This window comes from Anomaloglossus baeobatrachus, chromosome 1, assembly GCF_048569485.1.
Source record: "Anomaloglossus baeobatrachus isolate aAnoBae1 chromosome 1, aAnoBae1.hap1, whole genome shotgun sequence".
NCBI lineage: Eukaryota > Metazoa > Chordata > Amphibia > Anura > Aromobatidae > Anomaloglossus > Anomaloglossus baeobatrachus.
Window position 1 is genome coordinate 740240193 of NC_134353.1, and position 12832 is coordinate 740253024.

The following is a 12832-nucleotide window of genomic DNA, read 5'->3' on the forward strand; positions in this document are numbered from 1 at the left end:
GTGCTGAATTATATCATCTGTGTGAGATACACATGTGAATGAGCTTGGACCATTGGATGAGTCCGCAGATATGCTCATCTATATTAGGTACATATATACGTGCTGACCTTTTTAATCCGAGGAGGGAAGATGCACGTATGTAGTTCACACATTCTTTGATCTTGTATTTGCCAGATACACATGTGTGTGATTTTGGACCTTTTGGATAGGCCCTCTGGCGTGCTGATTATATATGCTATTGATGTTCAGATACAATTGATGTCTTGGTCCTGATCCTGGTGGAGGAACTTTTTAACAATATGAGTTCCCTGGTATCATCTTAATATTAATGGTTGTAGCTGTTACATAAATGTCAAGGATCTATGCTGCCATACCCCTGATGAGCCCTACTGATTTGATAAGAGGGCGAAACGCGTAGGGTGCATCCTGGACAAAATGCAGCAACAGTCTTTCTTTATTGTTTTTTCTGATTGACAGTCGACTGAGTCAGACCCTTTCCCATAGATACTCCATGACATCTACTGACAGAAATTAAGTACCTTTTATTACTTGATGTCACATACTAGCTCTGTGGTTCTGACCTTGGGTGTTTCACCTTACCCACTTCTAATTTAGACACATGGTATTTCTCTTAGTGAGTGGAGGGTCAGTATAGGACTCAAGTCGACGAGGAACGGGGGCGTCAACAAACTTTAGGACGTCGACCCCTGTATGACAGGAAGGGTGAGGATTAGAGGAGATTGATTCCCACCTTTCTTCTCATCACTAATTTTAATATGTGTACCTTGTTTGTGGCATATATGTGAATAAAATGTTTTTTTAGGTAATTTAGTCTCTTTGGTTTATGAATAATTTACCTTGATATCTAATTCGGTTTATGGTTAATCTGTTGGCGCTGTGGTCAGGAGTAGGGATGAGTGAGCCCCCACACAGCCTCCAATGCACAGCAGGAGCCCCCACACAGCCTCCAATGCACAGCAGGAGCCCCCACACAGCCTCCAATGCACAGCAGGAGCCCCCACACAGCCTCCTATGCACAGCAGGAGCCCCCACACAGCCTCCAATGCACAGCAGGAGCCCCCACACAGCCTCCAATGCACAGCAGGAGCCCCCACACAGCCTCCAATGCACAGCAGGAGCCCCCACACAGCCTCCTATGCACAGCAGGAGCCCCCACACAGCCTCCTATGCACAGCAGGAGCCCCCACACAGCCTCCTATGCACAGCAGGAGCCCCCACACAGCCTCCTATGCACAGCAGGAGCCCCCACACAGCCTCCTATGCACAGCAGGAGCCCCCACACAGCCTCCTATGCACAGCAGGAGCCCCCACACAGCCTCCTATGCACAGCAGGAGCCCCCACACAGCCTCCTATGCACAGCAGGAGCCACCACACAGCCTCCTATGCACAGCAGGAGCCACCACACAGCCTCCTATGCACAGCAGGAGACCCCACACAGCCTCCTATGCACAGCCTCTTTTTCTGTCTCTGCCTCCTGTGCTGAGAAAACTGGACGGGACGGTGCCCTCTGCTGGAGCCTGTGCACCAAAGGAGCAGCAAAGTGAAAGTGAATTGCTGCTCCCTGGGCGCCCCCTCTGTTGTCCGGCGCCCTGTGCAACCGCACCTTTCACACATAGATAAATCTGGCCATGGCAGGGGGCTTGTGATGTAACTGGTGAGAGAAGGCTCGGATTGGAATTACCCTTAAGGGGGCTTTACACGCTTCGATATCGTTAATGTTTTATCGTCGGGGTCACATTGTTAGTGACGCACATCTGGCGTCATTAACAATATTGCAGCGTGTAATACTTACCAGCGACCTTAGGCGACCTCAAAAATGGTGAAAATCGTTCACCATGGAGAGGTCGTCCCAAACTCAAAAATCGGTAAGGGTTGTTTAGCGTTGTGGTTCATCGCTCATGCGGCAGCACACATCGCTATGTGTGACACCGCATGAGTGAGGACCGTCTCCTTACCTGCCGCCGGCCGCAATGCAGAAGGAAGAGGTGGGTGGGATGTTTACATCACGCTCAGCTCTGCCCCTCCGCTTTCATTGGCCGGCCACTTAGTGACGTTGCGGTGACGTCGCTGTGATGCCGAACGTCCCTCCCCCTTGAAGGAGGGATTATTCGGCAGTCACAGCAACGACGCCGACCAGGTAAGTATGTGTGACGCTGCCGTAGCGATAATGTTCGCTATGGCAGCGATCACAATCGCATGCGCGACGGGGGCGGGTACTTACACGCTCGCTATCGCTAGAAATTGCTAGCGATATCGCTACCGTGTAAAGCCCCCTTTACAGTCGGCTGGAGGTGGGACAGCGACAAGTAAACAGAGTGCGATATCCAACGTTAGCCATTATTTTCAAGGTATGGAATTGGTTTAAACTTCTGCTCAGGGTTAGTGGGCCTATGGAGTATTGGCCACTATGGCGGAACCCGGATCTGCAAGAAATTCAGAAGCTTGTAGGATTTAAAGGGTGGGAAGTCAGAGGGGTCTGCCTGGTGTCCCATATTCTGCAAAATAATGTTAAGAATTTTTAATAACTGCGGACTGAATTTCACCTTCGCTTTTTTCTATCAATACCTACAGTTATGACATGCACTTGAGAAGCAGGGGAGGTCGGGCCCTGTGAATGTGACACATAACTCTATGTTGCATACTTTGGCTATATCTGAGTCCTCTAGAGGCCTAATATATGAGACTGCCTGCTCATTTGGATAGGTATCCGCTAACGGCCAACAATAAATGGGAGCGGGACATAGGTTCTTTAACTGAGGACCAATGGTCTGCTATATTGGAGCAGATTCCTAAAATGGCGATTTCGGAGTGTCAGAGGCTGTCAGTTGTTTATGATATACAGAACGCCTAGTTGCATGTGTAAAATTGTGCCTTTGGTCTCAGCCCTATGTGTCAGATGTGAGCAAGACCATGCCAATTTAATGTGTGGGGGAATGTGGGCATACCGGGTTCTGGAGGCAAATCCTGGGAGTTATAGAACAGGTTTATCATATTCAAATATAGGCCTTGCCCCGTATCTATTTGGTAGGTTTTGTAGGAGAGGGGGACGGATCCCAATTCTCCAGTGGCTTTGGGTATAGTATGTATTCTTTATCAAGCAAGGATATTGTTGGCGTACTACTGACTGGACCCCTCTCCTCCGACTATAATGGAGCTTAAGAGTAAGGTGAATAATGTCCTTAGACTGAAAAGAGGAGTTTGCTTAAAAAGTAAAGCACTGAGTACATTTTACAAAATTTGACAACCATGGAAGGATAGCCCGGGTTTTCCTCTGGTGCATTGGTTCAGGACCGCATGTCAGATAAACAGAAATAAGCTATAGACTGATGCGGCTGGCAAATGAGTTTTAAGCTGGACAGAGGCACTGTTGTTAAATCTAACCTTTTTTTTTTTTTTTTTTGTTTTGTATTAATCTATGCAGTTATACTGTTTTAACTGTTTTAAAATGGTCATGTATATTTGTACGGAGGGAAGGTTTGGACGTCTGCAGAACATTGCGACACTTAAATCTCTCTTTTTATAAGTGTATACATGTCATGCAATGTGTATTCCTGTTTGCTTTATGTTTTATAAAAATGATCTGATTTAAAAAAAAAAAAAAAAAAAACTGAACTCTGTGCACCCGATGACCCAGCTATGCATGACCAGATGTGTGATGCCTCTATACGCCTTTTTTATTTTTATTAATTTTGTATATCATTTTATTTTAAAACTAGATTAATAATTTACTTACTCAACAACCAAGTACATTGTACATATATTTCTTCAGTGCCTCATTTTCTAACTTACCGTATTTTTCGCTGTAAAAGACGCACTTTTGTTCCTCCAAATTTTGGGGGAAAGTAGGGGGTGCGTCTTATAATCCGAATATACGGGGGGGGGTGTATGTGTAATATATATATATATATAATATATATAATATATGTATGTATGTATATTTATATTATATATATGTATATTATGTGTATGTATACACGCACACACTACAGAGTCCAGGGGAGGTGGTGGCAGCTCTTGAGCGGTGCTGGGGGCAGGTGACAGCTGCGAGCGGCAGCGTTTGATCTCCTGCTCCCGCTCATATAATATGCACAGCCGCTGTCCATCTCCGTGGTGCTGAAAGCGCACTACGGCGATGGGCTGGGGGAGCGGCGCATATTATATCTGCCTTCGCCCTCCTTTCATCGCACATGCCCCCCTTGTGTTAGCTATGGCCCCCGTGCTGCTGCCCATAGTAAAATAAAAAAAAAGCTTTACTTACCTCCAGCGCTGATCTCCCGGTCTCCTGCTGCAGCTGTCTGTGATAAGGCACACAGAGATGATATCACTCTGCCGTGCCGATCACATGACCGGCAGCAAGAACCAGGAAGTGGAGGCAGGAGGCCGGAGCTCAACCCCGAGGAGGGAGTCACGAGACAGGACAGTGCTGGAAAAGGTAAGGAAAGAGTTTATTTTACTAAAAGCAGCAGCATGTGTGCAGCCACAGGGTGGGGCCGTGTGTGCAGCCACAGGGGGGGGGGGCCGTGTGCCAGCCATAGGGGACATGTGGCACCACTGGGGGACGTGTGCCAGCACAAGGGGGCTATATTCAATATAAGGTGGCCATATCCAGATTAAGGGGGCTAATTTTAGGATGGGGGACTATGAGGGACATATACCCTATATGATTTGTTACACGGACACTGGCACTATAAGACGGACCCAATTAAAAAATTCTCTATTCCTTCACCAAATTTGGGGGTGCGTCTTATAATCAGGTGCGTCTTATAAAGCGAAAAATACGGTAATTTTTTTATTTTTTTTTCTTTCTTTCTTTCTTAATATTGCACATTGCCTTTAAACGGAATCTGTCACCAGGTTTTTGCCATCCAATCTGAGAGCAGCATAATGTAGGGCTAGAGATCCTGATTCCAGCGATGTCACTTACTGGGCTGCTTAGTGTAATTTTGATCACAGTTTAATCAGCAGTAGATCATTCGAAGACTACTTTGCTACTTGGCATGCTGCCAGGTAGTCCAGCATATTCATGAGCTCTGAATAACTGCTAGATCTGCTGCCGAGAAAGCATTGATTTTATCAAAATGACAGCAAACAGCCCAGTAAGTGACACATCGCTGGAATCAGGGTCTCTGTCTCTCCATTATGCGGATCTCAGATGGGGAGCAAAAACCTGGTGACAGATTCCCTTTTAAAGCGGTAATTTCGTCTCTTAAACAGCAAATTGTAAATTGCTTTTAAAAACAAGCAACTTTACAATTTTATTCAACTTCATTTTCAAAAACCATAGGTTTTGTTTTCTTCATCTGATTGTTCACTGTTCGTTACTGTATACTGTAGTATATCAGAGGTGGCAGGTTTCCTATTCAAGGTGTACGTGCTTGCGAGCTCTTTCCATTGGTGTATAGGTGCTGGCCTGGTCGCTGGCTTTGCTTGCTTTCAATGCCCCTACACTCGTCTTATGTTCCAGAAGAAAAGCTGTATCTGCTTGCAGCATCAGAGGAGGCTCAGCTCAGACCAGCCGTGCACCCATTTTCTCAGTCCAAACTGTCAGTCATTAGAGCTCTCTGGCCCCAGCAGAACACCAGTCAATTGGTGAGCAGTGCGTTTGAGTGTAGAAGAGGCTAAAGCTTTAAGGCTATGTGCCCATGCTGTGGAAAATGCGCAGAATTTGCCGCAGATTTTTTGCGGAAATTCCGCGGATTTTTCAAAAATCTGCAGCACAACTACTCCCCAGCCATTTCTATGGAATTTGGGAACTGCTGTGCCCACGCTGAGGATTTTTCCGCAGCGGAAATAATGCGGATTTCCCTGCGGAAAAATCAGCAGCATGTCAATTATTCCTGCGGATTTCTCCGCAGGGTCCCATATACTTACCTGCCTTGATAGCAAACACCCGAGTCACTTTCTCCGTCCGGTGTACAGCAGCGCGGTGGATCCAGGTACAGGAAGGAAGAGGTGGGCGGGGCCTGCACGAGCTCCGGTCATGTGACAGCCGGAGCTAGTTCAGGCCCGCCCACCTTCTCCTGCAGACGCTGACAAAGTGACCCGGCCGCCGGAAAGCGAGGTGCTGCATGATGGAGGTAAGTATGAACACCCGATCACTCCAGCACTTGTTCTGCATTGAGGATGCAGTGCCGAAGCCATGGTACTGTATCCTCAATGCAGAATGCCCGCACCATATCCGCAGGACATTCCGCAGCATGGAAACAGACAAAAGTTGTGCTGCGGTTTCCTGGGAGCTCCTGCGGTATGTCCTGCGGATATATCCGCAGGACACTGTCCCCGTGGGCACATAGCCTAAGGGGTTTCTCAGCTTTGCCCAATTCTTATTATAGCAAAATTGGGAAAGCTAGTGTTTGATTTTCCTGCAGCTCCTCCACAGGAGAAATGTAGTATTACACCGTGCCTATTAGAATCTTAGATTGTGTATGTAGTGCAGGATGATCAGGGTCCTCCAGAGCCGGAGATACTCGTGACAGACAAATGAGCGTCCTGAGCAGGGCCCCTGTCTGTTAATACCAAACTCTCTATTAAGGTAGATTGAAATTTGTTTTTCTAATCTGAACAACCCCTTTAAAATTTTGTCTGACTCCCATTTTTGGTTAGTTGACTCAGTGCCACATGTTTGTGTTATATGCAGAGGTATTTAGTTATTATTGCTTTTCTTGTATGGTTTTCACAGTCTGATAAATTATTCTGACATCATTTTGTGTCTCCAGTGAGGAAGCAGATGAGGAAAACAAAGTTCCCCAGTCATCCCCTGTAATTCACCCCAAACCTTCCAACCCACAGGAGTCTGGAATCAAAAGGCTGTAAGTAAAGATCTTCTGATTTATGTGATACTTTTAGCTAACCTGTTATATTGTTAGAGACCTTTGTAATTGTTTTACTGTTATCACCCAGACTTTATTTGTGTGTTATACGGTTCTTTATATATAATTTATGAATTTCTTACCCCCTCCCCCCCTTCCCAAAAAAACCCCTAATAAAAAACACTGTAAGATCCATATTAAATAGACAATATTGTTTAGAGCAGGATGGTGTCGTAGGCAGTTGTGAAAATGAATCGATGGACTGATTGGAGCATGGTCGGTGTGCTTGACAAGACATATAAGTTGTTGGGGTTTTTTGTTTTTGTTTTTTTTTTTTTTTTAAGACTTACATTTTTTATTTCAAATATTTTATTGATTTTTCAACAATACAATACAAACAATTCAAATACTTCCCCCTATCTGGGGTTACTGCGAGTGAAAGTACTTATTATAAGAAAAATAAACCAGAAAATAAAAAATATTAAAAAAAAAAAAAGTGAGAAAGGAACAGAAAATGTAATACAAGCTACATAGGGAGAGGTAAAAAGAAAATAGACTGACATAGAGATTATAGGGAAAGAGGGGGAGGTGGGAGAGTTGACTTGCACCTGTTCCATTTCACTGGGGTCAGAGCTACATATCCATAGGCCTCTCAAGGCGGAGGTGGCTCATGAGGATAGGCGCAATACTTGAGGTTGTTGCCGCAACCCTAATGGGAATCTACCAAGGGGATCCATAAAGCTATAAAATTTTCCAAGTTGGCTGACCGTGTTGCTTCTATACGCTCATATAACATTTATCTTATCAAGTCTATCCCTTACTGCCTGAATCAACAAATGAGAGGTTTTCCATTTAGAGGCAAGGTGAATTTTTGCCGCTATAGTAATGTAGCAAAGAAGACCGAATGATTTGTTGGCTAGTCCCACTGGCTTATCTCCTAGTAAAAGGGTGGATGGGCACAGATATAGGTTGCTTCTCGAGGTATTGTGGATTAGTTGCTTAACATTGTTCCAGAAGGCTTGAGCTCTTGGGCAGTCCCACCATATTTGATCTATATCTCCAATCATGCCACAGCCCCCTGAAGCATTGATCTGATACATGTGGGTAAAGACGTTTAAAGGCCCCGTCACACTAAGCAACATCGCTAGCAACATCGCTGCTAACGAACAACTTTTGTGACGTTGCTAGCGATGTTGCTGTGTGTGACATCCAGCAACAACCTGGCCCCTGCTGTGAGGTCGTTGGTTGTTGCTGAATGTCCTGGGCCATTTTTTAGTTGTTGCTCTCCCGCTGTGAAGCACAGATCGCTGTGTGTGACAGCGAGACAGCAACAACTAAATGTGCAGGCAGCAGGAGCCGGCTTCTGTGGAGGCTGGTAACCAATGTAAACATCGGGTAACCAAGAAGCCCTGTCCTTGGTTACCCGATATTTACCTTTGATACCAGCCTCCGCCGCTCTCACTGCCTGTGCTGCCGGCTCCTGCTGTGTGCACATGTAGCTGCAGGACACATCGGGAAATTAACCCCATGTGTGCTGTAACTAGGAGAGCAAGGAGCCAGCGCTAAGCATTGTGCGCTGCTCCCTGCTCTGTGCACATTTAGCTGCAGCACACATCGGGAAATTAACCCCATGTGTGCTGTAACTAGGAGAGCAAGGAGCCAGCGCTCAGTGTGCGCTGCTCCCTGCTCTCTGCACATGTAGCTACAGCACACATCGGGAAATTAACCCCATGTGTGCTGTAACTAGGAGAGCAAGGAGCCAGCGCTAAGCATTGTGCGCTGCTCCCTGCTCTGTGCACATTTAGCTGCAGCACACATCGTGTAATTAACCCGATGTGTGCTGTAACTAGGAGAGCAGGGAGCCAGCGCTCAGTGTTCGCTGCTCCCTGCTCTCTGCACGTGTAGCTCCGTGCGGTGGTAACCAAGGTAAATATCGGGTTGGTTACCCGATATTTACCTTAGTTACCAAGCGCAGCAGCTTCCACGCGGCGCTGGGGGCTTGTCACTGGTTGCTGGTGAGCTCACCAGCAACTTGTGTAGCCACGCTCCAGCGATCCCTGCCAGGTCAGGTTGCTGGTGGGATCGCTGGAGCGTTGCAGTGTGACATCTCACCAGCAACCTCCTAGCAACTTACCAGCGATCCCTATCGTTGTTGGGATCGCTGGTAAGTTGCTTAGTGTGACTGGACCTTAAGCCTAGCCGGGACATAATATACTCTATGGAGCCATTTACCTGCCGTTTCTGTGAGGGAAGATTGATGGCTGCCTTTAGTGAGTGTAGTACAGCAGAGGTGCCATTTTTCCGGGGGAATTGATAGTCAGGTCATTTTCCCATTGTGTCACAAAGGGCAATTTTACTGGGTCTGGAGGGTGATAATGGAGGAATAGAGCCAGGAAATAATTCCTTTCTTTGTCGCTCCATTGGGAGACCCAGACAATTGGGTGTATTGGCTATGCCTCCGGAGGCCGCACAAAGTATTACACTAAAAGTGTAAAGCCCCTCCCCTTCTGCCTATACACCCCCCGTGCTCCCACGGGCTCCTCAGTTTTTTATGCTTTGTGCGAAGGAGGCAGACATGCACGCACAGCTCCATAGATTGGTCAGCAGCAGCTGCTGACTATGTCGGATGGAAGAAAAGTGGGCCCATATAGGGCCCCCAGCATGCTCCCTTCTCACCCCACTCTTGTCGGCGGTGTTGTTAAGGTTGAGGTATCCATTGCGGGTACGGAGGCTGGAGCCCACATGCTGTTTTCCTTCCCCATCCCCCTTAGGGCTCTGGGTGAAGTGGGATCCTATCGGTCTCCAGGCACTGAGACCGTGCTTCATCCACAACTCCTGGGAGCCTGCTGGATAGGAGCCGGGTATCGTTCAGGGACATGGCCCTGCTACTTGGAGGTACTCTGTGTCCCCGTGGGGACCGAGCACAGCAACACTCCAGCATTGCTGGGTGTGCTAGTGCACCGGGGACCGCGGCGCTGACCGGGTTAAATGTGCCATTACACACTCAGCGTCGCTGAGTGTGTTTATGTAGGGGGACTACCGCGCTGACCGCCGCCGCCATGTTTAACACTGAGGCGCGGCTGGGACTTGTAGTGCGCCGGGGACTTCCGCGCGGCCGCGCTTTTACGGCGGCCGCGCTTATTACTCGAGTCCCCGGCTTTTGCGGCCTAGTCTTTCTTCCTCCCGCCCACAGCCCTGACAAGCAGGGGAAGGGCGGGACGCTGTACAGACGAGCAGCAATGAGGGCTGGAGAATGCTTTGCATACTCCACCCCCCTCACTGTGCACTGTGGGGCACCAGTTCCCGCACTTTCTGGGTCACGCCCACGGCTCCCTCCTCTCCTCAGGACGCCGGCAGCCATTCCTGTCAGCTCCTCGGACGCTGCAGAGGGGGACAAATTCTGGGAGACCCAGGCAGGGATTCTGGTGGCCTCACAACCGCTTTAAGCGGGTGGTAAGCAGCACCTGTGGTGCTAGCCCCATTGTGCAGAAGTGTAATTATATGTTTATGGTATATACTTTACACTGTATAGTGCACAGTTGTTTTCTGGCTATATATCCCTATTGTGTTGCTCAGGGAAGACAATAGCATGGCGCCCACAAAAGACAGGGGTGCCAAAACACAGGCTTACTATGCTGCCTGCGCCGCATGTACGACGCCGCTACCGGCAGGTTCCACTGACCCTCATTGTGCGCACTGCTCGGCCCCTACTGCACTTGCTCAGCCGGAGCCTCTGCTAAGAGGGGCCCAGGGGGAGCCACCTGCTGACACTCTCCAGGTGACAGGGACGGAGTTTGCAGTCTTTACGGATAAACTCTCTGAAACTATGGCTAAGATACTAGAAGCCTTGCAGTCCAGACCGGTATCTCAGCACAGGGACTCCGTTGAATCATTGTTCCCTGGCCCCCCTCAGTTGGACCAACAATGTCCCCCCGGGGTATCTCATAGATCCCAGGCTGGGGGCTCTAACACGGACCCCAACCCCAGACCGATTAAGCGAGCTCGCTTGGAGATTCCCTCGACATCATCATATTGTTCAGGGTCTCAGCGGGGGGAATCTCTGGTTGATGATGCGGAGACAGCTGATCAGGATTCTGATCCTGGGGCCGCTCTCAATCTTGATACTCCGGACGGGGACGCCATAGTGAACGATCTTATTGCGTCCATCAATCGAATGTTGGATATTTCTCCCTCAGCTCCTCCGGTGGAGGAGTCAGCTTCTCAGCAGGAGAAATTCCGTTTCAGGTTTCCCAAGCGTACAGCGAGTAGGTTTCTGGACCACTCTGATTTCAGAGAGGCAGTCCAGAATCACCATGATTGTCCAGATAAGCGTTTTTCTAAGCGCCTTAAGGATACACGTTATCCCTTTCCCCCTGACGTGGTCAAAGGTTGGACTCAGTGTCCCAAGGTGGATCCTCCAATCTCCAGACTGGCGGCTAGATCCATACTTGCAGTGGAAGATGGGGCTTCACTCAAAGATGCCACTGACAGGCAGATGGAGCTCTGGTTGAAATCCATCTATGAAGCTATCGGCGCTTCTTTTGCCCCAGCATTCGCAGCCGTATGGGCGCTACAAGCTATATCAGCAGGTCAAGCGCAAATTGACGCAGCCACACGCACTTCCGCGCCGCAGGTGGCGTCCATAACCGCTCAGATGTCGGCAATGGCGTCTTACGCTAATAATGCTGTCCTGGACTCTGCGAGCCGTACGGCGGTTGCATCCGCCAATTCGGTGGTCCTCCGCAGGGCCTTGTGGCTACGGGAATGGAAGGCAGATTCTGCTTCCAAAAAGCGCTTAACTAGTTTGCCAATTTCTGGCGACCGATTGTTTGGCGAGCGTTTGGATGAAATCATCAAACAATCCAAGGGGAAGGATACATCCTTACCCCAGCCCAAACCAAACATACCCCAACAGAGGAGGGGGCAGTCGAGGTTTCGGTCCTTTCGGGGCGCAGGCAGGTCCCAATTCCCCTCGTCCAAAAGGCCTCAGAAAGATCAAAGGAACTCTGATTCATGGCGGTCTAAGTCACGTCCTAAAAAGACCACCGGAGGTGCCGCTACCAAAGCGGCTTCCTCATGACTTTCGGCCTCCGCAATCTGCATCCTCGGTCGGTGGCAGGCTCTCCCGCTTTTGCGACACCTGGTTGCCACGGTTAAAAGACCGCTGGGTGAGAGACATTCTGTCTCACGGTTACAAGATAGAGTTCACCTCTCGTCCCCCGACTCGATTCTTCAGGTCATCCCCGCCTCCCGAGCGAGCCGAGGCTCTTCTGCAGGCGCTGGGCACTCTGAAGGCAGAAGGAGTGGTGGTCCCTGTTCCTCTTCAGCAACAGGGTCACGGTTTTTACTCCAACCTGTTTGTGGTCCCAAAGAAGGACGGGTCTTTCCGTCCTGTCCTGGACCTGAAACTGCTCAACAAACACGTAAAGACCAGGCGGTTCCGGATGGAATCCCTCCGCTCCGTCATCGCCTCAATGTCCCAAGGAGATTTCCTTGCATCGATCGATATCAAAGATGCTTATCTCCACGTACCGATTGCTCCAGAGCACCAGCGCTTCTTGCGCTTCGCCATAGGAGACGAACACCTGCAGTTCGTGGCACTGCCGTTCGGCCTGGCAACAGCCCCACGGGTTTTCACCAAGGTTATGGCTACTGTAGTAGCGGTCCTCCACTCTCAGGGTCACTCGGTGATCCCTTACTTGGACGATCTCCTGATCAAGGCACCCTCTCAAGAGGCATGCCAACACAGCCTCGACGCTACTCTGGAGACTCTCCAGAGTTTCGGGTGGATCATCAATTTTCCAAAGTCAAATCTGACACCGGCCCAATCGCTGACATATCTTGGCATGGAGTTTCATACCCTCTCAGCGATAGTGAAGCTTCCGCTGATCAAGCAGCGGTCGCTACAGAAGGGGGTACAATCTCTCCTTCAAGGTCAGGCACACCCCTTGAGGCGCCTCATGCACTTCCTGGGGAAGATGGTGGCAGCAATGGAGGCAGT

General features: G+C 49.0%; 1 protein-coding gene across 2 annotated transcripts in view; it reads left to right on the top strand.

Moving 5' to 3' along the window:
* RILPL1 (Rab interacting lysosomal protein like 1) overlaps nt 1-12832 on the top strand; it is an 83264-nt gene that overhangs the window by 30580 nt on the left and 39852 nt on the right. For both annotated transcript variants that reach the window (XM_075322765.1, XM_075322767.1), the window contains exon 6: nt 6739-6831. In XM_075322765.1, coding sequence (XP_075178880.1) covers nt 6739-6831 — 93 coding nt within the window. The remainder of the gene's footprint in view (nt 1-6738; nt 6832-12832) is intronic.